Source organism: Postia placenta (genome assembly GCF_002117355.1).
Source record: "Postia placenta MAD-698-R-SB12 unplaced genomic scaffold POSPLAscaffold_13, whole genome shotgun sequence".
Classification (NCBI taxonomy): domain Eukaryota; kingdom Fungi; phylum Basidiomycota; class Agaricomycetes; order Polyporales; family Adustoporiaceae; genus Rhodonia; species Rhodonia placenta.
In genome coordinates this window covers 68334-89685 of record NW_020169844.1, presented here as the reverse complement: position 1 = coordinate 89685, position 21352 = coordinate 68334, and the positions used below count along the sequence as shown (strand labels likewise).

The following is a 21352-nucleotide window of genomic DNA, read 5'->3' as shown; positions in this document are numbered from 1 at the left end:
GCACGTTGCTTCCTGATGCTGTGATGTGTCCAGGGGGCTATATCCGGTCCAGTCTTTTCTCATGACTATATCAAGATGTATCGCTGAACTCCGCAGGTTCGTGGGACTGCACGAACGCCCTATATAAGGCGCTCACCGACAACTCTACTTTCTTGGTGTGCTGAAGGCGTTCACTGCGTTGCAGTAGCAGTCTCGTGACGCTCAAACTGCATTCCGACATGTGGAGCCTAACCACAACCGCTGGATTGCTGGCCATCGAATGTGCGATGGCTGGTGCGACTTCGCAACCAACTTCGGGTGCTGTTTTGGGTCCTTCGACATACGCCGCGCCCGGATCATTCCCCATTTCGTTATATCAGTCCTACTACAATGTCCCAACCGCGAGCTCTGCTGAGCCACAGCCGGTGATTTCGGATCCAGTCACTGTCAGTGTATGACCTCTAGTGCTTCACGCTCAATTCTCACATGCATCCATCAGCATGAGACTTATCCATTCTGGCTAACAAACCCGGACACGATTCCACAAGTATGGACATTCCCCTTGGCGACTTGTTGACATGAACTCACATTGCGCAGAGTGATACTTGGGAGTTTCACCCGTTGCCACCTATAGCATCGCCATTGCAGATACTTGATCAAGCATTCACCCAGATTCTGTCGATCGCCACTAATCCGGTATTTGGCAATGATACATGCACCCGATGCCTAGCTGCACTGGAGATTGGTAAATTCGTCGCACTTTCCGCCCCAGAGGTAGGGCCGAATCTCACGGTACAGCTCTGCGAATACTTCGAACATTCGACTAGCAGCTGTGAGGCCGAGTACGGTATGTACTCGCTGGGCAACGTCGTTACCCAGGTCGCGGCCTATGCCGATCTTGGGGGCTATGATGGACAGGTAGGACACCGTGCGAGCGGAGTGCTGTGCGAATCTCAAGAACCAATTGCAGATGTTATGCGCCGTGTATGCTGGCCTCTGTCCGCTTGCACCAACCAGCAGCTTGAACCTGACAGGCTGGTTCGCTAAGCCGAAACCGGATCCTCTTCCCCCTGCGAGGAAAGCTACCGGACAGCGACTGAAGATATTGCATCTTTCTGATCTCCATATAGATCCTCGTATGTGCCTTATGTTACCAATACCCGAGCTGAAGATGTTGATCACGCAGGGTCGGTTATGCAGGGTATGCAGTGGGTGCCGAGGCGAATTGTACATCCAACGTGTGCTGTCGTGCGAATAACCCCAACACATACAGTCCGGATGAGGTGACGTTACCTGCCCCGTACTATGGATCATTTCTCTGGTATGTTTCTCTCGGGTTTGTGTATATGTGTCTTATTTCGCTACTAGCGATGCTCCATTACCACTGGTTGTGAGCACACTGCAAGCCATTCCAACCCTTACCGGCACGGAAGAGGACGGTTTTGCATTCACTATCTACACCGGTGACCTAGTATCTCATGACCCCTTCAATGAACTTTCGGGGTGCATTCTTTATTTTGACACGGCGAATGGGCGATTCACTAATATTTTGTACTCTCAGATTGTATACCGTATACACAGAGGTCCGACGGTTATGTGCTATGTGCTTTGTGGAAATTGGGTTTGATATATACTCTGTCAGACCCTTCTCTATGATCTCATGAAGCGTCTGGTCAATTCCGGCCCAGTCTATGCAGCACTTGGCAACCACGACACATATAACACGTAGGTATAATGATACTTCCTCTGCTCGTCTAGCCTCTGGAGCACACTCTACAGCGCTCAAAATGCACCTCATGACTTGCCTGGTGATCTCGCCGATCAATACAACTGGTACGGCCGAATCCCCTCGACACCGTCGATTTACTCACAATGAAATATCATCATAGGAATTACGACCATGTCGCTGCGCTATGGCAATTAGATGACTGGATCTCCCCGGATGTTGCACAACAGGCTCGTACCACTTATGGTGCATATGCTGTTCAACGACAGGATGGCCTTAAAATCATTACTCTGAATACCGATTTCTGTGAGTACAGACAACCTGTTTTCATGGGATCTCTGCTGATACATGCTATGCAGGGTATACGTGCGTCTGCCTGCCTCATTTCTGCGCAATAGCAAAAATCGACGCGACCGATTCTTTCCTAGACAAAATGCGTACAACTACATTAATCTGTCATCGTCAGATAACTCCGGCATGTTGAGGTTCTTGACCGACGAATTGCAGGACGCAGAGGACGCAGGAGAACGAGGTATGTGCAGCCGTGACATGTTAAGATGTAAACTTACAGTACCGTATAATTTTTGATTAGCGTGGATTATGGGACATGTTCCCAGTGGATGGGACGCTAGCGATCCCTTACAGAATCCTACCAACCTTTGTGAGTCTTAATGGCTACAGTCACCTCGTGTAGCTCATCTGTTTGCAGTCTACCAGATGTGTGTGAGATCTCATCTCTTGTCGGTGTACTGTCGCTTCATCTACGGAATCACACAGCGTTGACCGGTACTCACCCCATGTGATTGCTGGTATGTCTAACAAGACCGGCCACTGACCTGCTGTCCTTTGCTCATGTATGGCTAGCAATATTTTTTGGACACACACATCAAGACATGTTGAACGTACGTAGGTTTTGGTCAATATCGCATCTCGCGTGTCTTAGAGAACATCCTCAGATCTTCTATGCGAACAACGCTACCAACATTAGTGCAGCGAACGCACAGACAGTTGCATGGGTGAGCTGTCAGCGCTGGTCGGCGAGATTGCGTTGAGATTTATGTTTACAGATTGGTCCCTCAGTAACTCCATACACGAATTACAACGCCGGCTTCCGGGTATATGAAGTGGACTCGGGAGTAAGACATTTCCTACAGGCCACAGTGTTGGCTACTAGCTACTAACCGTCCGGCCCGCAGACGTTCGAGGTTCTCGACTCATATACGTAAGATTTCATGGCTCCATATATGTTTCGATTAACGTCTTAGCACATGTCATCTAGCTGGTTCTCGAATGTCAGCTCCTTCCCTGACCTGGATGGGCAGACCGACTTCGGACCCACGTTCCAATTTGAATACAGCGCACGAGAGACCTACGGTGCGAGCGTCCCCGGTTGGGGGCCGGATGATCCTCTCAATGCAACATGGTGGCATTTAGTTACAGAAGGTTAGTGCGTTTGAGCCCTCGGACCGGCAGGCCCGCTGAACTAAACGTTTCACACAGCTATGGAACTCGACCCTTCTCTCGTCTCGGTGAGTCCTGGATAGTCCCTTCATGGTCTATAAGGTAGTTGATTGCCGTGCTGTTGCAGACATTCAACCTCTACCAGACGAAGAGTTATGTGGATACTGCAGCTTGTACTGGGGATTGTGTTACAGAGAAGATCTGTTCCATACGCAGCGCAAGTGCAAGTCTATACTTACAGAATTGCACTTAGTATCTATCAGGCTTGATGTCCCGAGGGTGGGTATACGCGATGAGATTAGGGACACAGTTCAGATCTTCGTATTTTAATTAGGAATCAGCTCGTTGTTCATAAAGGGCAACTTATGCATGGAGGCAAAAATGAGTCGGCCCAGGTTCGAACTGAGGACCTTCTGTGTGTTAGACAGATGCGATAACCAACTACGCCACCGACCCTGTAGCAACAACTTAGCATAATTATTATATAATATTCCCTACCAAAAGAGTCCTCCGTGATAATCGCTTTGATTCTACCAAGCTTTTGCTTTGACTAATGCTACTCAGTATACCTTGTTGAATTACTGTCATGAACTGTTGTCACCTACACAACTATTTCTGCGCTCACGTAACAGAGAGTAAAACGTCAACAAGGAATAGTACTTCCAGTATCCTCCAGGTTGCTTCTTGAGAATGAATCTACCGGCAAGTGTATAACTCAACTGAGTGAGCTTACACTGGCAGGTAGGTCACATCACCTTCAATGTTCCCAGTCTCTGTACTAATATTTCTTCTGATAGAACTGTGTCTCTGCATGAGGTCTTTAGGTACCCTTAAATATTACGGTGCTGTACCGCGATCGAGGCTTCCACAGGTATCGGCTTCCATTTTTACGGCCCGAGGACCACTGGCCTAGGAGCTTTATTCACGCTGTACATGTGGGAACATCGGTCGCACCACCATCGCATTCTCGATGGAGGTTTGAGCTGGTAATTCGCGACTTTCGCGTTTGAACCTACAGCACTTTTCGGCAGCCAACATGATTCGCTGTCAATTATCCGCACATTCTTCGCGAGTGCCTCGACCATTTAGTCCCAGCTATTTAGTTGCTCAACCAAGCCAGTGTCCAGTCTCGTGGTTATTAGCCGCTTCTCAGAAAGAATACTCGGCTCGTTTTGGAAGTTCTACACCCAGTCGTATTTCACGCACGTTCGAAGAGTGTTCAGAGTCAGACTTATGTCCCTAGAGGCCTGATGCTGATAAAGGGGTCGACGCGATTGAGCCGAGCCTCAGCTCGCTGCTGTAGCTCAGTACATTGTAAAGCTTCCGCTTCGCACCAGCCATGCTGTCTGCCACATTTTTGGCGCTCTGCTTGACGTTTGCCGAACAAACTATCTCGTTGCCCAACCATGGTCTCGGTCCTTCCGCGTATACCGTGCCAGGAGCATTCCCAACATCTCTGTATCAATCGTATTATAATGATCCAACTGCAACGTCGGCGGAACCACAACCGGTCATCTCTGATCCTGTCACTGTGAGTATACAGAGCATTTTATATAGCGTATATATTGATTTTCTGCAGGATGAGACGTACCCTTATTGGTTAACAGACCCAGAGACCATTCCTCAAGTACGTTGCCCTACATATTTGTTCATACTATGCATCAACCTGTCAACAGAATGATACGTTCGAAGCGCACCCTTTGCCTCCGCCGGCGACATCCGATGTATTCCTAGAGACCGCTATTTCTCAGATTATCTCGATCGCTGAAAATCCGGTTTTTGGTAACGATACGTGCACACGATGCCAGGCGTCTCTGGAGGTAGCCAAATTCCTGGTCATGGCCACTCCCGCGCAAGGTCCGCTTTTGGCTACGCGCCTGTGTGAACATTTCAACTATACCAACGACTGTGGGACCATGTACGGGATATACACCCTCGGTTCGTTCATTACACAGACGCTGGCATACGCGGACGTTGGTGGCTATGACGGCCAAGTACGTCATCTGATAAAGATTATTGGCGGAACAATGAGCTTCGTGCAATAGATGATTTGTAGCAACTTCCTCAGCTTGTGTCCAGTAGCCCCCACGAGCCCTCTTAACCTGACCTCTTGGTTTGCGAAACCGAAGCCCGATCCTCTCCCGCCACGAAAGCAGCCAACAGGTCAACGTCTGAAGGTGTTGCATCTATCAGATCTGCATATTGATCCTCGTCAGTCTCTTCCTTGTTGCGTGGTCGCTACATTCTCACGTTTACAATGCCCATCTACAGGCTACTCCATCGGTTCTGAGTCAAATTGCAGTGCTTACCTATGCTGTCGTGTTCAAAGCTACAATCCCGCCAGTATGGACAAGATCACGGCGCCCGCTGCACGGTATGGTTCCTATTACTGGTAGGTCTACTTACTTGGACTACCTCAGATAAGTTGACAAATTGGACTAGCGACGCACCCTATCCTCTCATTTTAGCCGCACTACAGGCCGTTCCTGTGGTAACGGGAACGGAGGAAGACGGTTTTAACTTCACAATCTATACAGGAGACTTGGTGTCGCACGACCCTGACAATGAGCTATCTAGGTATGCCGTCACATTTCATTCTCAGGCGTCAACCTGAGATATCATCTTTAGGGCGTATACGCTGTACTCAGAGGTCTGTCATATTCATTTTATGACGACTCAATTGCTGACCATGAAGCAAGACTGTCCTCTATGACTTGATCGGCCGAATGATCAAAACAGGGCCTGTCTATGCGGTCCAAGGGAATCATGATACATACAGCCAGTATGTGCAGAGTTTCATATCTGAAGGTATTCATTGGTGAATGGCGATACCTCTAGAGCAATGTCATCACCCTACAACATCGGGCATGGCCTTACGAATCAGTACAAGTGGTACGTGTGATTTGTGACTCGGGCTATACACCTAAATCATGGGAATGGTTCTCGTCAGGGATTATGACCATCTTGCTGCGCTTTGGCAGCTGGAGAAGTGGATCTCGCTTGAGACTGCTCAGCAAGCTCGTACTCATTATGCTGCGTATTCTGTGCAACGGCAAGACGGACTAAGGATCATTACCATCAATACAGACTTCTGTGCGTCGTCGTACTCATTTCCCTGCGCTTTGAGTATTAATACCTACTTTGACAGGGTATACGTGGGTTACCGCGTCGTGTTCACCGTATCGCAATCTGACTTTACGATGCAGAGCCAATTACTTTAACTACATCAACCTCGCGTCCTCTGACAACTCGGGAATGCTGCGATTCTTGACTGACGAGCTCCAAGATGCTGAGGATGCAGGTGATAGGGGTGGGTAACATTTCTGTCTAGTGGAGATATCATCTTGATGCCTCCACGAAGTTTGGATTTTGGGACATGTCCTCAGTGGATGGGACGGGACAGAGCCCTTGGAGAACCCGTCTAACCTCTGTGAGTTCTGATCTTGCGAACGTAACAAACTGAAAGCCCACATACGCGGATTAGTCTATCAAATGTATGTTCGGACATTGTTCGACCAAGGCGTTAACTCCGTGCTGACACTGTGATGTTCCCAGCGTCGATCGCTTCTCTCCTCATGTTATCGCAGGTACGTCTCGGTATGTTGTTCCGCATGTCACAGGCTACAATTCAGCAGCTATATTCTTTGGGCACACCCACGAGGACCAGCTGACCGTACGTACTCACCATATCTAACCCCCACACCTCAATCTCAATATCATCCCATAGATATTCTATACGAACAATGCCACAACGATGAGTGCCGAAACAGCACAGACAGCAGCATGGGTAAGCGCGTTTATGCAGATATGTACTTCAGTGTGCCGCTTGATCTCCTCCCTTCTCTGCAGATTGTTCCTTCCGTAACACCTATCAGTAACTTGAACTCCGGCTTCCGGATGTACGAAGTGGATTCAGGTGTATGTTTAGGATATTTACATATTAATCAGTGCTGATACGCGTGGTCCTTCAGACATTCGATATCTTGGACGCTTACACGTTAGTGTTCTTCTGATGCTACTTTCAGGGAATGCTGACTGTAGTTTAGTTGGGCGGCAGATGTCAATACCTTCCCCGAGCTTGATGGCCAGACCGAGTTCGGGCCTACTTACGCGTTGGAATACAGCACGCGTTCGGCATATGGCGATAGCATCACCGGCTGGGGACCAAATGACCCCTTGAACGCTACGTGGTGGCATCTAGTCACCGAAGGTCGGTACAACAAGCGAAGATAAAGAGTAGACTTACCAAGTGCACGATATGTTTTAGCGATGGAGACAAATTCGTCGCTGGTACAAGTACGCACCTCCACACATGACCTGAATAGATACAGCGCTCTTAACAGTGATGCTGTTCAGCTGTTCAACACTTACCAAGGGAAGAGCTCTGTGCGTACACCGGAATGTACCGGAGATTGTATCACCGCCAAGATCTGCTACATGCGAAGTGGTAGCTCGAGTCTGTCCTTCGCAAATTGCCCGGCTGGCTACGGTACAGTATCCAACGGATACTACCCATGATCCTTCCAATGGCTAGACACAGATTGGGAGCGATGCCGGGGGGTTGTAGAGCTTGTACCAGGTCACGTTCGCTTGTGAACGAAATCAGAGAAGAGTAGCGGGAAATGAAATGAACGCATTGGGACACTGCCCGAGATCGGGGGCCGGAACTAGGGGCCGCGTCAAGAGCGGAAGCATCGACGTGTGTCCCCGCGTCGATGCGCACCTCGTGACCGCGAATATCACGGACTGAGCACTCGCATGTGATAGTCGCTTCTCCGCATTATAAGATGTGTCAGAGCGCATACGATCGCCATCCCAATCATTCCAGCGTCCGGGCTATTCCCTTGTGAGGAAACTATATACGGCAAGGAAGATGTCTACGAAGGAGGCGAAGGAATTCACCCGTGAGGATGTGGCAAAGGCAAGCGAACAAGCCTCGGTGACATAACCGTGTTCTAACAAGGCGTCTCCGAACTGTGTAGCACAACACACCCGACGATCTGGTGAGGCGGTTCCCGCATCTGCTGTGCTACGTGCATGATGGGCTGACGCCGGCGCTGCAACGCAGTGGATTATCATCGACTCCAAGGTGTACGATGTGACAAAGTTCAAGAACTTACATCCTGGAGGAATAAATGTGTTTCTTACTGAGGACATCCGTGCGTTTTGCTTCCATATAAATGTTCTGCCCCCCTGTCTTACTACAGCTGCAGCTGGCGAGGATGCGACCGAAGCGTTCTATGGGCTCCATCGACACGAGGTCCTTGAGAGACCTCAATATGCGCGTCTTCAGATCGGAACGATTGCTGGGGAGAAGAGCCAATTGCACGGGCGCATTCGTGGCGAGCTGAGTGAGGTGCCGTATGCGGAGCCCACATGGCTCGCGAAGGGTTACCACAGCCTATACTTCAACGAGGTGGGCTCTAGGCCTTTTGATCTTGCGCACTGCAGCTCATACAGACCCACAGAGTCATAAGCGGCTTCAGCAGGCGATGCGCGAATTCGTCGATGAGTTTATTGTACCGGACGCATGGGTACGCGTTGAGCCAACCTCTATTTCACCCCAAGACTCACTCCAGGTGTGATTAGGCTAGAGAAGATGACGGCAAACGACCAACTCTGAGCGTTCTTCAAAAGATGGGGTGTGTTCTCTTGACGATCTGTGACTGACTGTGCTGCCCCGCTCACTGTCCTCACAGAGAATTGAATATGAATGCCATGCGCATGGGTCCGGGCAAACATCTTCAGGGCCTGACATTAATGAATGGTGCTGTTAAACCAGAAGAGGTATGCCAACGCTTGCCCGTATTTGTGTGCCTGCTCACCCCAACTCTGCCTCAAGTATGATTACTTCCATGAAGTTGGTTTTCCTCATCTCATTCATCAAGACCTGTCGCTCATGACGTTCTAGCTCATCCTCAACCAGGAATTCTCCCGCATCTCGCCGCGCGGTTACCAGGACGGCTTCAACGGCGGCATGGTCATCGGCCTCCCACCCGTCATGCATTTTGCGCGTCCGGAGCTGCGTGACCGCGTGATGAAGGAGGTGCTATCTGGCAGCAAGTTCATCAGCCTTGCCATCTCAGAGGCCTTCGCAGGCTCAGACGTGTCGGGTCTTAAGACTACAGCGAAGAAGTCGGAGGATGGCAAGTTCTGGATTATCAATGGCACAAAGAAGTGGATCACCAACGGAACGTATGTACTACTTGTTTATCCGTGAATGTCTGTACTGACCGCAGAGTGCAGTTTCTCTGATTAGTGAGCATAACGCGCATCGTATCACAAACAAATATGGCGTCCTGACCACATCATAGCTTTACCGTTGGCTGTAAGACAGAGGTCAGTTTCACCGGATTCTACTCTTAGCAGCAGAACCTAACATGACCCTTCGACACCTCAGAAAGGCCTGACCGCCATCCTTGTGGAGCGGTCAGACGGTGTGGAGACGAAGGCCATTAAGACGTCGTATTCATCGACAGCTGGCACAGCATATATCACCTTCGACAACGTCAAGGTTCCTATCGAGAACACGTTAGGTCCTGTTGATGGCGGTGTCTTCGTCATTCTTAGGTCGGCTATTCACTGCGCAACCTCGTTTGGACTCGACTAACGAGCGTTCCAATAGTAACTTCAACCATGAGCGATGGGTTATGGTTTGCGCGTCAGTACAGAATCAGCGGAAGATAGTCGAGGAGTGCTTGAAGTCGGTCTACTTAGTTCTTTTAGTGGGATGCCTCGTGCGTGCTAACGCCTGTGCTCGTTGCATAGGTGGATCAACCAGCGGAAAGCGTTCGGCAAGCCTCTCAGCTCACAAGCGGTCATCCGCGCGAAGCTTGCCGAGATGATTGCGCGCACCGAGAGCGCCCAGGCCTGGTTGGAGAACATCACGCACCAGATGAACAACATGGTAAGCCGTGCGTCTTTGCGTCGGATCATCACAAGCTAACGGAATGGATGGATTGATAGTCGTATAAGCAACAAGCCGAGTTGCTTGCCGGGTGAGTAGGATTTGATGAACTGATAGGCGTGAACTTCCCGCTCACAATATGACAGTCCAATTGCCCTCCTTAAGATGTACTCTACGAGGAGTGCGCAGGAGACGGCCAGAGATGCTGTGCAGATATTCGGTGGTCGTGGTATCACCCAGACGGGCATGGGCAAGATTGTTGAGCACGTATGTGGTCTCTCGCTGCTGTAGATGATGCTCAGCGCACTAATGCCATCTCCATGCCTTGTGCAGTATCACAGAACTGTTCCCTTCGATGCCCTACTTGGTGGAGGTGAGTGCTGCATTCACTCAGTTCTTCCCCCATCTGATTCGTCTTCCGTCTCGTAGCTGAGGACGTCCTTGGGGACCTGGGTGTGCGTCAGGCGATCAAGCACTTGCCCAAGAACGCGCGACTGTGAGCTTGTCATGGATGGTCTTACAGGCACGGTGGAACCTAAGCATATATCCTTATTGTGTTCCTACCCCATTACTATTGAGGTGTACAGTATTACAGAGTCCGGATGTATCATTTTAACATTCGAGTATTCATCTGGATCATTACGGACACGTCTCAACAATTCGCGGTGTACAGAACCGCAAAAAGCGATAGAACTTCCAAAGGAAGCATTGTTCTGAAAAATACGGAGTATGGCTACAAGATGGGGCCAACACACGGAATCCCCTAGTAAAAGGCGAGGGAATTAGACGTTACATTGACCCCAGCCACTGTAACAAAGTGGCATGGACGACGAGTAGTTGAGCAAAGAGATGAATTTAGTGCAGGCAGCGGGTTGCATGGCAGGCGTCTATTGGGGAAACAAACAGAAGCAAACAGAATAGCCACATGACGAGATGGGCCGCGAACCAACCAGTCTGTTCTGTCTTGTTTCCAACTTCCACTCTCTCCACTCCGCCCGTCCTCTCCGCAGCTCAGCTCTCTCGCAAGCCTGCTACGTTTCCGGCCTGCGCGCTGTAATTTGTCTGTATTCCGGGCGAAGAAGGACTCTGTAGAGCACCAGGACTCTGTCACCTGTATTCAAATCCTTGTAAGAGTTGCTTCACTCGTCGTACTGACGTGGTCGTCGGCAATCCTCCAAAGTCGTTGTCTCTGACTCACCACATCCTGTCGCATCGCTGTCTTCCTGTCTGTCGGTACTCGAAACCCCCTGTCGTACTTCCAGAAAAAGTGCAACAGAGTTTTTATCCCCCATCTTCACATACTTGAGCCACGCGAGAAATGCCTGAAGACGACTTCGATATCTATGGCGAAGATGATGGTTTCAACCCATCGAAGCCTATTGAGGTGAGTGCAGGAAGGGTCGTCTATTTATGCTTGCATTGACCATCTGAGTCTCCTAAGTCCTTCGACGACTCGCAAGAGACCGCCGATCCCCGTGAGAATAATTCGGAACAGCGTTCAAGTTCCCCCGTGACTGGCGAAAAACGGCGACGAGAAGAGGATGATTCTGAGCAGCCACACCAGTCGAATGGCCATCCACCGCAAGACAATTCCGCTTCTGACGCGAAATCGAATACCTCTGTGGCGCCCAATAGCCCCCACGGTAGCGCTAATGGCAGCATCACAAACAACACGTCTGCAGGAAATCAGGCTGTAAATGGAGGAGGGCCTGGGCAAGGCGCTTCTGACTCCCTGTACATCGGAGATCTACAATGGGTCTGTTTGTCTCGTCGTCTAGTATTCATTTTTTCGCATCGTTCTGAGACAAATTTGTGTACGTTTCCAATCCCTACAGTGGACGACCGATGAGGACGTACGGCAAGTCGCGCTCGGCGTCGGCATTTCACTCGACCATAAGGACATTACCTTCTCTGAACATAAGGTCAACGGCAAGAGTAAAGGGTAAGCGTGCATATATCCGGTAGAACACGTAAATTTGACCGGGTTTTCCAGTGTCGCGTACGTGGAATGCCACAGCGCCGAGAATGCCAATGCCATCAAGAACTGGTTCGATAACAAGTAAGCGCTAGCGCATACAGCCCATGCTCGAATATAACGTTGGTTCTCCTTCAGTGAATTCCAGAATCGCCGTGCGACTGCCACTCTCGCCAATTCGTCTCAAGGAAATCCGTTCAGGACACTTCCGAAAGGTGGGGAACGCCTATAATTACTATCAAGCTGTCTTCCAGACGCTCATGATTCGTTCTTAGAACCCCCTCCGCGTGAGATGCGGCATCAAGGCAACACACCAGTCGGAGGATCGAACGCCGGACGCGGCGGTGGGAACTTCCGCGGGGGCATGAACCACCAAATGCCTATGAACAATATGATGAATATGAACATGCGCGGCGGCATGATGAATGGTGGCATGATGAGGGGTGGGATGCCCGCCATGATGGGCATGGGTATGGGCGGTATGCCTGGTATGGGCACGATGAACCCTGCTTACGTCGGAAACGGGATGGGCGGGGGCTTCAGCGGACGTGGGGGCATGATCCCGCAGGGCCCACGTGGGGGCATGATGAACCAAAACGGCTTTGGCGGGCGCGGGGGCGGCATGATGGGCGGCATGGGTACGGCTTTCTAGGGCTCAATGTCCGTTGTACGCGTGTGTTCCGGGGACTGACTTTGTTGTACGTTATGTAGGTATGGGCATGATGGGCATGGGCCGAGGTGGCTTTGCGAATGTCCAGGGACACTTCAATCCCGCCTTCATGCAAGGCGGAGGGGGCGGCCAATTCGGACCTGACGGACCAAGAAAACGATTCAAGGCGGATGAAACCAGCAGCTGAACACTATCCGAGTCGTCGTCGTTGTTTTATATCGTATTAAGCCCCTTTACATGGAATGTCCATGCCATCCTTTGTTCACTTGCTCGCTACGCTTCGCTATCGTGATAATCGCTCGCTACTGTAGGCATTAATGTACATGGTCGTCCCTGGCTACAACATGTTTGAGACAAACGAATAAATGTCATTTAACCGCCGTAACTAATGTGCAAGCCTTCACGATGAGTCTAGAATATCGGATGCAAGGAACAGTTTCCTGAATGAGACGAGAGTATGATGGATGGTATTACAACAGTAGATGATGAGCATATAGGCACGGGCGTCGTGCTTAGTGGGGGGTGCTTGTGAGCCCAGGGCAAGTATGGCAAATAACGTCCGTATCCTGGATGAAAGGGAGCAACGACGATATACATACCAAGAACTACCAGGCTCTCTTCTCCCGAGTCTCTTTCTCCTTCCTCCTGCGCCGCTTCTCCTCTTCGTGACGTCGTTCCTCCTCCAGAGCAAGTTCGTCTTCGCGTTTAGCCATCCGCATACTGTGGCGCACATCAAGGGGTCAGCGCCCGCCTCGAACAATGATTTGGCCAACACAGGGAGTGAGCAAGAGTAAGGGGAACGAGATCCTGACCTTCGCTTTTCCTCCCGTTCGAGGGCTTGGGCATCTGCCTCCATGTCCTCGTCGTCGCTTACGATGTCTTGGCGGACATACTGCGAACGGTCCTTTCCGAACAGCTTCCAGATCTCCTGGCTTATGTCATTGGACCTCGGACCTGCAGACGTAGCACGTCTCTTGGCAGAGGGTTCGGGCAAGTCTATTTCAGATGAAGAAGAGCGCGTGTGCTTCTTCGGGTTTGGTTTGCTCGCGGATGTAGCAAGTTTAGATGAGGAGGGAGTGGCCTTGAAGAATGCCGGGGAGGACTTCTGGCCGAACGACGTACTCTTGCCAGGAGTCGCCTTAAGTGCGGTGGGACGCAGCGGCGGGGGTGGGGGCGGGGCGGATTTCGATGTGGCGGAAGGTGCTGAAGGTCGGGAATTGCTAGGCGTTTTGGCCGCAGGCGAAGCGGACCCACTGGCCAGTTTGGATGCTGCGATTTGGCTACCTGCGGGTGTGTTAGCCCGCGATGTAGATGTCGAGTCCGTTGGCGAGGCCGTCTTCTTCGCTGCGACCTTGCCTTTCCCGAACCAGTCGCTGAACTCCCGCGCGTCGTCGCCCTGCAGCACTTTCGCCGCCTTGGCCTTTTCCAGGTCCCTCTGGATTTCATCAATCGTACGGGTGTCCCGCTTGTTTACGTTGAGCTTGATGAGCATCGCAGGCGCCGCGGCGAGACGCTGGCGAACCGACAGCGAGCTGTTCGAGTCAGCCAGCGCCATGCTCGTTGTCATGATATCCACAGCGCCGCCCGGCAGCCGTCTTCCCGCCTTGGTATAGCCCGACGACTGCGTCGCGCGCCGCGGTGTACTCACTCTCTGGCGCATCTCGGCCTCCACACGGCGCTTGCGCTTCTCCTCGCGCGTCAAAGCCATGGCGCCCTCGTCGTCCGAGTCATCCGAGGCGCGAGTCCGCCGTACGCCCGCGCTCGAAAGCGGATAACCTTTGCTGTCCGTGCGCTGAACCTTCTTCGGGCCGTAGCGCAGCCTCTGGCGCTCCTCTTCCTCCCGCTTAGCGAGCTCGCGCTCGCGCGCGACCCGCTCCTGCTCAAGGCGCCCCCGCCGCGCCTCCTCCCGTTTCTCTTCCTCGAAGCGCTTCAGTCGCAGCTTGTGCTCCATCTCGCGCTCCTTGCGCTCACGCGCTTCCTGTTCCTTGCGTTTCTGCGCCTCTTTGCGCTGACGTTCGACCAGAGCTGATTGGACGGCCGCCTCGGATTGTCGGGTTTGTGTGGCGCTCAGCGCCATAAGCGCAGCGAAAGACGACATGGCGGATGGTCAGTGGGCGATGGCGACCAGGAAAGGGTGTAGAATGCGACTGAGGACCAGAAAGCAGGGTAGAGGGGACAAAGATGGTGGTGGTAGTGGTGGTAGTTGAGTTGGGTGCGGTGCCCGCGGTGCTAAATACGGCAACTTGGCCGTTGCGCGTGCGCGCGCGTCTCTGACCTTGAAGTTATTGTCCACTCCTCTCAGACCGTCCCCTGCCTCTTGTACTCGGAACTTGCAATGGTGCAATGATACAAGACTACATTCATTTATTCCTACGTGGTCACGTCTAGTTACTCGGAAGGTGTCGCACGATAACTGGCGGACAATGGATGGATGTATTATAAAGGTCATCGGATTGGTCATGACTCCTCAGGCTCGTTCTTCCACACCTGCGATGGCAGAAGCATCGCAAAGGTCAGCGCAACGCAGGCGAGGCACGTAAGGACGACGTAGACGAGCATCCCGCCTAGGTAGTGGTGTTCGGCGTCTATCGACAGCGAGAACAGCGAGTTCGCGACGGCCGGGCCAATGGCACGCATGATAGATACGCTCATCTGGGCAAGCCCGTTGACGGATCCCAGGGATGCGCGGTTCGGAGACGAGGCGGTGATGAAAATGAAGACGCTCCCTGTTCCGCAAGATCAGCACGCGCGACTCTGATTCCACGCCCAATTATGCCTCACCGTAGCAGAAATTGAGCGCAATCGACATGAACAGCTGTAATACAAGGAGAGCCCATACTCCCGAGCTGTATCCGTTCTCCCGCGCAAGAAGATTGATCACCGGGAAGGATGCGAAGATGGGTAGCGCTGACGACATCCCATAGACGTAGATTTTCTTCGCGCCGAAGTAGTTTATGGCCCGCGAAAAGGTCAGAATCTGCAACGTGCCGTTCGTGATGCCGTACACGGACAGCACAGCACCGATCATCGGCGCTGAGAGGCCCAAACCGCCATATGCGACAGGTGTGGACATCCACACGGGAAGCACTGTGCGGTAGCTGATATCCACAATCGCAAGTGCCGCGTAGTTTCCCGCGGAGACGAGCACGCGCCGAGTAAGAAGAGCGCGGAGAGGGAGAGGCTCCTTGCCACTTTTGGTTGGTGAGATAGGTGCGACAGGCTTGGGAGCGTCGGCGCCTGCGACATTTTGGAGGGTGAGATTCGCCTTGCTCTTACGAAGGCTGAGGATGCGGCGGATGGGGATTGGATGTGCTACAGTCTATTTGTTTGTCGGCTTGTGAGTAGCAATTCGAAGAAGTCTTTGCAGGAGGAGGAAGTACGAACGTCTTTCAGAAAGAACAGCGTCACCAGCCATGCGATAGCAGAGAATGTTGCAGGGACAGCACATGCGAGGAAATAAGGATATGTCTCAAAGAATTTGAAATGCCCGAATGTATTCGGGAAGCGTTCGTGTGGTCGCGATAATGATCCACCGATCATAGGCCTGTAGATATCCAAGCGACGTGATGGGTAATAGCGTGGTGGGCGCAACAACACGAATACTCACCCGAGAGCACCACCGGTCATCCACGCGAGCGGAAGATACGAGTATGCTTCGGCAATGTTGGTGGAATCGGTGATTTCAGCCATCATACTCTTCAGTACGCCAATGTTACCATTGAGCGCACCATTGAGGCTGCGGCTGCGAGAGTAAACGTTAGTATGAGAATAAGGAGTAGACGATTGATCCAGTGTTCGGCAGAAAATGTTCCACTATCTATGGATATCCACGTAGGCCCTTCCACATTCGATACTGCTTTGTCTCGCCGTGGAATCGATGCACCCCATGCAGGAATAGAAACAGCCGCGAGTACAAGGGGGATGCTCGTTCGTATAACGTCAGCTACTGACGTGAGCTGTCCTGGCGTCGCCGCAGACCATGTCAGGGTAGCAGGATGCACGTCCCAGCAGTTTAGTCCCTTTGGGAAAAAGGTACATCTGTACAGCTTAGATCCCTTCGCTGATCTTGCAGACCATAATTGGACAGAGCAGCAGATAGTGCTGTGCCAGCCGCGCGACGTGCAAGACCGTTGCGGAGATGTACGTGGATATCCATCCGGTATATCCCCTTACAGTGATATGGTGTTCCTCGGAGCACCAGAGAAGTTATAGTTACCTCATCACCAGACCCCAAAAGGTCCTGGATAAGCCGAAGCTGTACATGGAGAGAGAAAGGCCGAAAAGCCCCGTCATGATAACGGGCTTGCGACCGACGCGATCGGAGAGTCGACTCCAGTGAAGGACCGTCATTGCCTGCGTCGCAAAAAAGAGCGAATGCTACACGAGATATCAGTATGCGAGCGCAACTAAGCATTGCGTGGGGCAACGTACCAGGAGGCCAACATAATAGCCCACTTTTGCCTCATCCCCACCCGTGATCCCGATGCTGCGAATAAGCTAATGATCATGTCAGTAACAATGTTAATAAATTGAAAGCAGAGCGCGGCTCGTCTGCTGTCGCCCGACGCGATACGGCTCGCGCGGTCCTCAACAAGAGACTTTGCATGAGCAATACGCGTCATTGCGTGCATGACGCAAGGGTTAAATTGCAGACGCGACACAGGCGCAGGTGCCAAAGCATGGTTCGCATCTTCAACGCTCAACGACGTATCCAGACAACCATCAAGGCGCATTGTCGACGCGAAAGGATATTTCCCCTTGGATCATCCTTGCTCAAAGCATGCGTAGCTTACCTCGGGCGCGAAGGGAGAAATGACCTGGCTGGTCAGCGGCTCAGCCAGCTGGAGTACGAGGAGGATGGACAGCTGCCCCCATGGGATCGGGGTGCGTGCAGGCTTCGCCCGGGGCGACTCCTGAAGGAGGGGGGTCTCCTCGTCACTACGAGCGTGTACAGTCATGAGTGGAAGGTACAGACGCGAGATAGTGAGTCAGGGAGTCGCTCTTAAGTATCAGAACAGGCTTGACGGGCGAAGACGAACGACATGTGAGAGAACAAGTCACCGGCAGCAGGGTGCCGTCTTTTCGGTATAAGGAATAACATAGAAAGCCTGATGCCACTCTAGAATCTGGGTAATGACTCGCCAAATGCTTCCATTAGGTAAGCACGACATACTGTTGTGTCATTTGCCATCGATCCCCGGCTTGGTCTGCTTTTGCTCATGTTCGCAGCCAGGCCTCGTCATTGACCCCGTCCGTGGGTGGTAGACAGAAGATGATAACGAGGAGACGCGGTACGATGTCACCCACGCGACTTCGTTTCCTCTCTGGGCCTTCCTATGTCATGATCGCCCCTGCTCAATGAAAACTTTTGCTTGGGCCCGTTCTCAATCACGGAAGATTAACATACCTGCTGGAAGCCTCTCGACGAGAGCCCTCTGCTGCAGGGCATCGTGCATTGATGCAGTCATGAAGAAGTTCATATTTTACACTGAGCTTTCGTGCAACACATAATCATGGCTGATCCGATGAACAAACAAACGCAGGTACAAATCCCTTGAAATTTACGACCTACATGACTTCGAGAGCACACAATTCCTGTGCAACGTACGGAAACCATGAATATCGCTCAGTTCGCAGTCAGCCATTTACATTGTAGTTTGCAGAGCTGATCCATTCAGATTAGCATGCTCCAGCCTCCAGCGCCTCATCAATCGAGGAATTCCCTTTGGACCCCTTGTCTATTCAGCTGTCCCCATGATCGTTCTGCACGTTTATACTGCCTTGATCTTTGTCAGATACCGTCCTCTCGTTTGCACCTGACCACGTAAGTATTCTGCTCGGGGCGCCGAATTTATTGTCGTACTCTTTAGGCCATCGGATCTCGGTGCGGCCCTGTACGTGACTCTGGTGCAGCGTTCGCCTTCCCGCGTCATCTACTTCAGCATCTTACCCGGGTTGGTTGCGGCAATGTCAGCGAAGCACTATGACTCACCTATCCATTTATGGTGCGCGTTTTTATACATATTCATCGTTGCTCACGCTGATCGAACATCATTCCCGGCGTACCGTAATAGGTTTTCTATGCCCACTCCCTTGTCGGCCGTCATCCGAGTGGCCAAATACATTCTGAGCACCCATCACAACCGTCTCGTAAATTAGTCACTGTCGCGTCGAGAGCCTTGCTTCCCTGCCCCTCGCCGTGCGCTTCCGCCGGCAGAAAATTATTACCAGGGAATAGCATTCGACACCGTGTCCACGGGTCCATTGTACTACAAGAGGTATCCACGATCGTGAGGTCAGGACCGCGATCGGACGCGGTCTTAGATCGGTATCTCGCTTGGCATCTGAAAGCTAGTGGTGGCGTTGGGCCCCTATGGGCTGTATGAGGTCTGTTTTGTCAGCGTATGCATGGCATTGTCCAGCTGCAATGGGTGGCTGTGGGCGCGTACTCACGGTCGTTCTGGATGTATAAATAGTGCCTCGTGTTTCGTTCCCCCCGTCTTCCTGCCTACATTGTCCAAGCAACGCCACGGCAGACCCCAACCATGCAATGCCGCAAGCCTCCCGAGGACTCTCGACAGTTTCCAGTGGGCTCATTGCTGCCTTTCATGGGTACCCTTGGTCAAGAAACCCTTCGTGCTCCTGTCACTCCGGTTCAGTCTCCGAAGCGCCTGCTCTCGTCCCCGCCAGAAGCTGAGCGAGTCCAACGCCCGAGGTTGCGCTTCGAAGATGACAGCCCGCCGCATGAAGCTGTGGAGGATGACCGTCCTCCCCATTTGCGACTTCCACCCTTTTCAAGTCTTCTGAAGATAGCTGACGCGGGGGAGATGAAGGCCAAGAACAGCAGACGCGCGAAGACACAACCCTCCTCCCCGTCCGAAGACACTTGTTCGAACCCCTTCGATCCGCGTACCAACCCAGAGCACATGCAAGCCCTGTCAGCTTCTTCGAAGCCTGGTCTCGGCAGTGCTTTCCAATTTGAGCCTGCGGACAAATCTGCGCAGAATGCGTCAGATGACGGAGATACGCCCCCCAGACGCCACAATACTTCTCAAGACGACTCGCTGGTTGTCAAGTCTCCTCGAACAGGTCAATCAATTTGCGCTCCGCGTGCTGAAGAACTTCGCACTGTTTCTCGGCGACTCAGCTGTGAATACGATTCGGACGATAGCTTCCCCGCAGCGCCTCGGGGGGTCTACAATCATCAGCGAGGTTCGTCGTCAACGGATGATTTGCTAAGCAGGCCGTCGTCTCGCGGAAGCTGGTCGGCGAGTTCGTATCACGTTCGGAGGCCCCCGTCTAGTGAATTCTCCTTGCGTTCTTCTTCACGTTCTACGAGCCCCGGCTTCATCTCGGATGCGGAGATCTTGAATCTTGTCGAAGAATCACGGAGTGCACAGGCTCCCCGGGATCGTTGTCAGTCGCTAGGCTTTGCGCACTATCGCGCTCGTCCTCAGGTGGTCGCAAGTCAGCCAAATGTCCCGCTTGTGAGAAGGACGAACGATGCTCGGGTTCCTAGCACCCCCCTATCTAGCCTCCCGGGACGCAGCTCGTATCAGCAGCGCCCACTCTCGCGCGACCAGAGCGGATCTGTGAAACCACGTTTGCCATCTATTCAACAGCTCAAGGAGTCAAACGGTCTGCCTGATCCCCGGGAGCTCGGGCCTCCGCCTCAAGTCCCGCAAGTCCCGCCTTTGATTGTGCCGAAGCCCAGGAAACCTCAGCTGTGCGTGCCCAGTAATAAGCAGTCTGACACCAAGTTTCACTTGTACTCCCCCAAGGTCCCGTCCTACCTCAACCCCGAGCGTGCCGCGTCGTTCGAGCACCGCCCCGCTCTTGCGAGAGGAGCGTGGTCCTCGTACGACCGGCCGCCGGCCGTTCACGATATACGGTTTGTCTTACCTCGTACGGCCTCACACTGCCACATTTTGATAGTGATTGTTTCGATAGCAAATGTAACAGGGCCCGCTTGGTGAACGGTTTTCATATGCTATGCTGGGACTGCGTGCATGCGTCGGAGGCCATGATCGGGTTGCTGATGGCGCGTGCCGTGGTATATGGTTTCCGGAATCCTTCCCGAAAGTCCTCAGCAGGCGCATAAATTCTTCATTGGTCGAGGGCAGAAAGCTGGATATTGCCCAAATTGGAAGACGTCTGTTCTATGTAACTCTGTATATGTACATTATGTGCCATGCCACGGACTCTGTTCTGAGATGTAACATTATGCTTATCAATGGTCGTGCCAGCTGGACACAAACCGGTACTTGGACGCATTTCATTTGTGCGATGTTGATGACGCGTTGTCCAGTCTGATGTGTACATTGTTCGAAAGCTAGAACTTTGTAAGACGCACCTCTGCGTGCAACCGACGGCCATGTCTCTGCTTGTTTCCTACTGCATTGCAGAGGACCTAGATTGGGATATACGAGTAGTTCGAATAAGCGTCAAACGATCAGCGTGACTTTTTTCTCCTTGTCATGATGCTGGCCGCACTAGGCGGCATGGCATGATGATCATGATGGAGCCGAGTTATGCCCGAGTTACTGGAAGAGCTCGTGCAGCCCACCTGTAGATCAACATGATTGATGGACATTTACTTCAGCAGCATGAGGTTGAGTCCACCGTTGTAATTTT

General features: G+C 52.1%; 7 protein-coding genes and 1 non-coding gene across 8 annotated transcripts; 5 read left to right on the top strand and 3 right to left on the bottom strand.

Annotated features, from left to right (window-relative positions):
• Window positions 1-218: 218 nt before the first annotated feature.
• On the top strand, window positions 219-3496 carry POSPLADRAFT_1035863 (hypothetical protein; the record flags this gene model as incomplete). The annotated part of the gene is made up of 19 exons (XM_024477109.1): window positions 219-425; window positions 577-897; window positions 950-1115; window positions 1180-1300; window positions 1348-1482; window positions 1541-1562; window positions 1622-1704; window positions 1738-1812; window positions 1869-2011; window positions 2065-2071; window positions 2134-2237; window positions 2298-2366; window positions 2400-2424; window positions 2616-2721; window positions 2773-2841; window positions 2902-2927; window positions 2985-3152; window positions 3206-3234; window positions 3294-3496. The coding sequence occupies 19 exons, from the start codon at window positions 219-221 to the stop codon at window positions 3494-3496; spliced, it is 2079 nt and encodes a 692-aa protein (XP_024335540.1).
• A 52-nt stretch (window positions 3497-3548) lies between these two features.
• POSPLADRAFT_t125 lies at window positions 3549-3622 on the bottom strand. The gene has a single exon. It is a non-coding gene; the product is annotated as a tRNA-Val (tRNA).
• An 883-nt stretch (window positions 3623-4505) lies between these two features.
• Window positions 4506-7684, top strand: POSPLADRAFT_1152099 (hypothetical protein; the record flags this gene model as incomplete). Its single annotated transcript, XM_024486621.1, has 18 exons — window positions 4506-4697; window positions 4746-4793; window positions 4843-5160; window positions 5212-5377; window positions 5438-5558; window positions 5609-5770; window positions 5862-5948; window positions 6005-6064; window positions 6117-6269; window positions 6373-6476; window positions 6528-6600; window positions 6722-6753; window positions 6802-6839; window positions 6894-6953; window positions 7016-7084; window positions 7138-7163; window positions 7213-7380; window positions 7498-7684. The coding sequence occupies 18 exons, from the start codon at window positions 4506-4508 to the stop codon at window positions 7682-7684; spliced, it is 2064 nt and encodes a 687-aa protein (XP_024335539.1).
• Window positions 7685-7997: 313 nt separating this feature from the next.
• Window positions 7998-10727, top strand: POSPLADRAFT_1067299 (hypothetical protein). Its single transcript, XM_024482170.1, has 18 exons — window positions 7998-8087; window positions 8149-8169; window positions 8235-8325; window positions 8380-8582; window positions 8635-8700; window positions 8756-8808; window positions 8866-8953; window positions 9009-9026; window positions 9078-9361; window positions 9413-9424; window positions 9481-9505; window positions 9567-9736; window positions 9792-9869; window positions 9935-10073; window positions 10133-10164; window positions 10220-10340; window positions 10407-10446; window positions 10503-10727. Exons 1-18 carry the CDS (start codon window positions 8040-8042, stop codon window positions 10571-10573), a joined length of 1560 nt encoding a protein of 519 aa, XP_024335538.1. The 5' UTR covers window positions 7998-8039; the 3' UTR covers window positions 10574-10727.
• Window positions 10728-11391: 664 nt separating this feature from the next.
• Window positions 11392-12905, top strand: POSPLADRAFT_1035861 (hypothetical protein; the record flags this gene model as incomplete). Its single annotated transcript, XM_024477108.1, has 7 exons — window positions 11392-11457; window positions 11515-11829; window positions 11909-12015; window positions 12067-12132; window positions 12187-12263; window positions 12324-12686; window positions 12760-12905. 7 exons carry the CDS (start codon window positions 11392-11394, stop codon window positions 12903-12905), a joined length of 1140 nt encoding a protein of 379 aa, XP_024335537.1.
• A 418-nt stretch (window positions 12906-13323) lies between these two features.
• POSPLADRAFT_1059844 (hypothetical protein) lies at window positions 13324-14816 on the bottom strand (the record flags this gene model as incomplete). The annotated part of the gene is made up of 2 exons (XM_024481197.1): window positions 13324-13438; window positions 13531-14816. The coding sequence occupies 2 exons, from the start codon at window positions 14814-14816 to the stop codon at window positions 13324-13326; spliced, it is 1401 nt and encodes a 466-aa protein (XP_024335536.1).
• A 228-nt stretch (window positions 14817-15044) lies between these two features.
• POSPLADRAFT_1184415 (hypothetical protein) lies at window positions 15045-17676 on the bottom strand (the record flags this gene model as incomplete). Its single annotated transcript, XM_024489079.1, has 7 exons — window positions 15045-15444; window positions 15500-16037; window positions 16103-16262; window positions 16326-16460; window positions 16935-17095; window positions 17150-17215; window positions 17512-17676. The coding sequence occupies 7 exons, from the start codon at window positions 17674-17676 to the stop codon at window positions 15176-15178; spliced, it is 1494 nt and encodes a 497-aa protein (XP_024335535.1). The 3' UTR covers window positions 15045-15175.
• A 1587-nt stretch (window positions 17677-19263) lies between these two features.
• POSPLADRAFT_1048940 (hypothetical protein) lies at window positions 19264-20819 on the top strand (the record flags this gene model as incomplete). Its single annotated transcript, XM_024479632.1, has 2 exons — window positions 19264-20609; window positions 20654-20819. 2 exons carry the CDS (start codon window positions 19264-19266, stop codon window positions 20817-20819), a joined length of 1512 nt encoding a protein of 503 aa, XP_024335534.1.
• Window positions 20820-21352: the final 533 nt, after the last annotated feature.

What these genes read in the sequence shown, in the direction of transcription:
- POSPLADRAFT_1067299 (XM_024482170.1), top strand. Translation starts at nt 8,040, where the DNA reads ATGTCTACGAAGGAGGCGAAGGAATTCACCCGTGAGGATGTGGCAAAG. An exon ending in AGCGTTCTTCAAAAGATGGG is followed by an intron (nt 8,809 to 8,865) that starts GTGTGTTCTCTT and finishes CTGTCCTCACAG; the next exon opens with AGAATTGAATATGAATGCCA. An exon ending in CGATGCCCTACTTGGTGGAG is followed by an intron (nt 10,447 to 10,502) that starts GTGAGTGCTGCA and finishes TCCGTCTCGTAG; the next exon opens with CTGAGGACGTCCTTGGGGAC.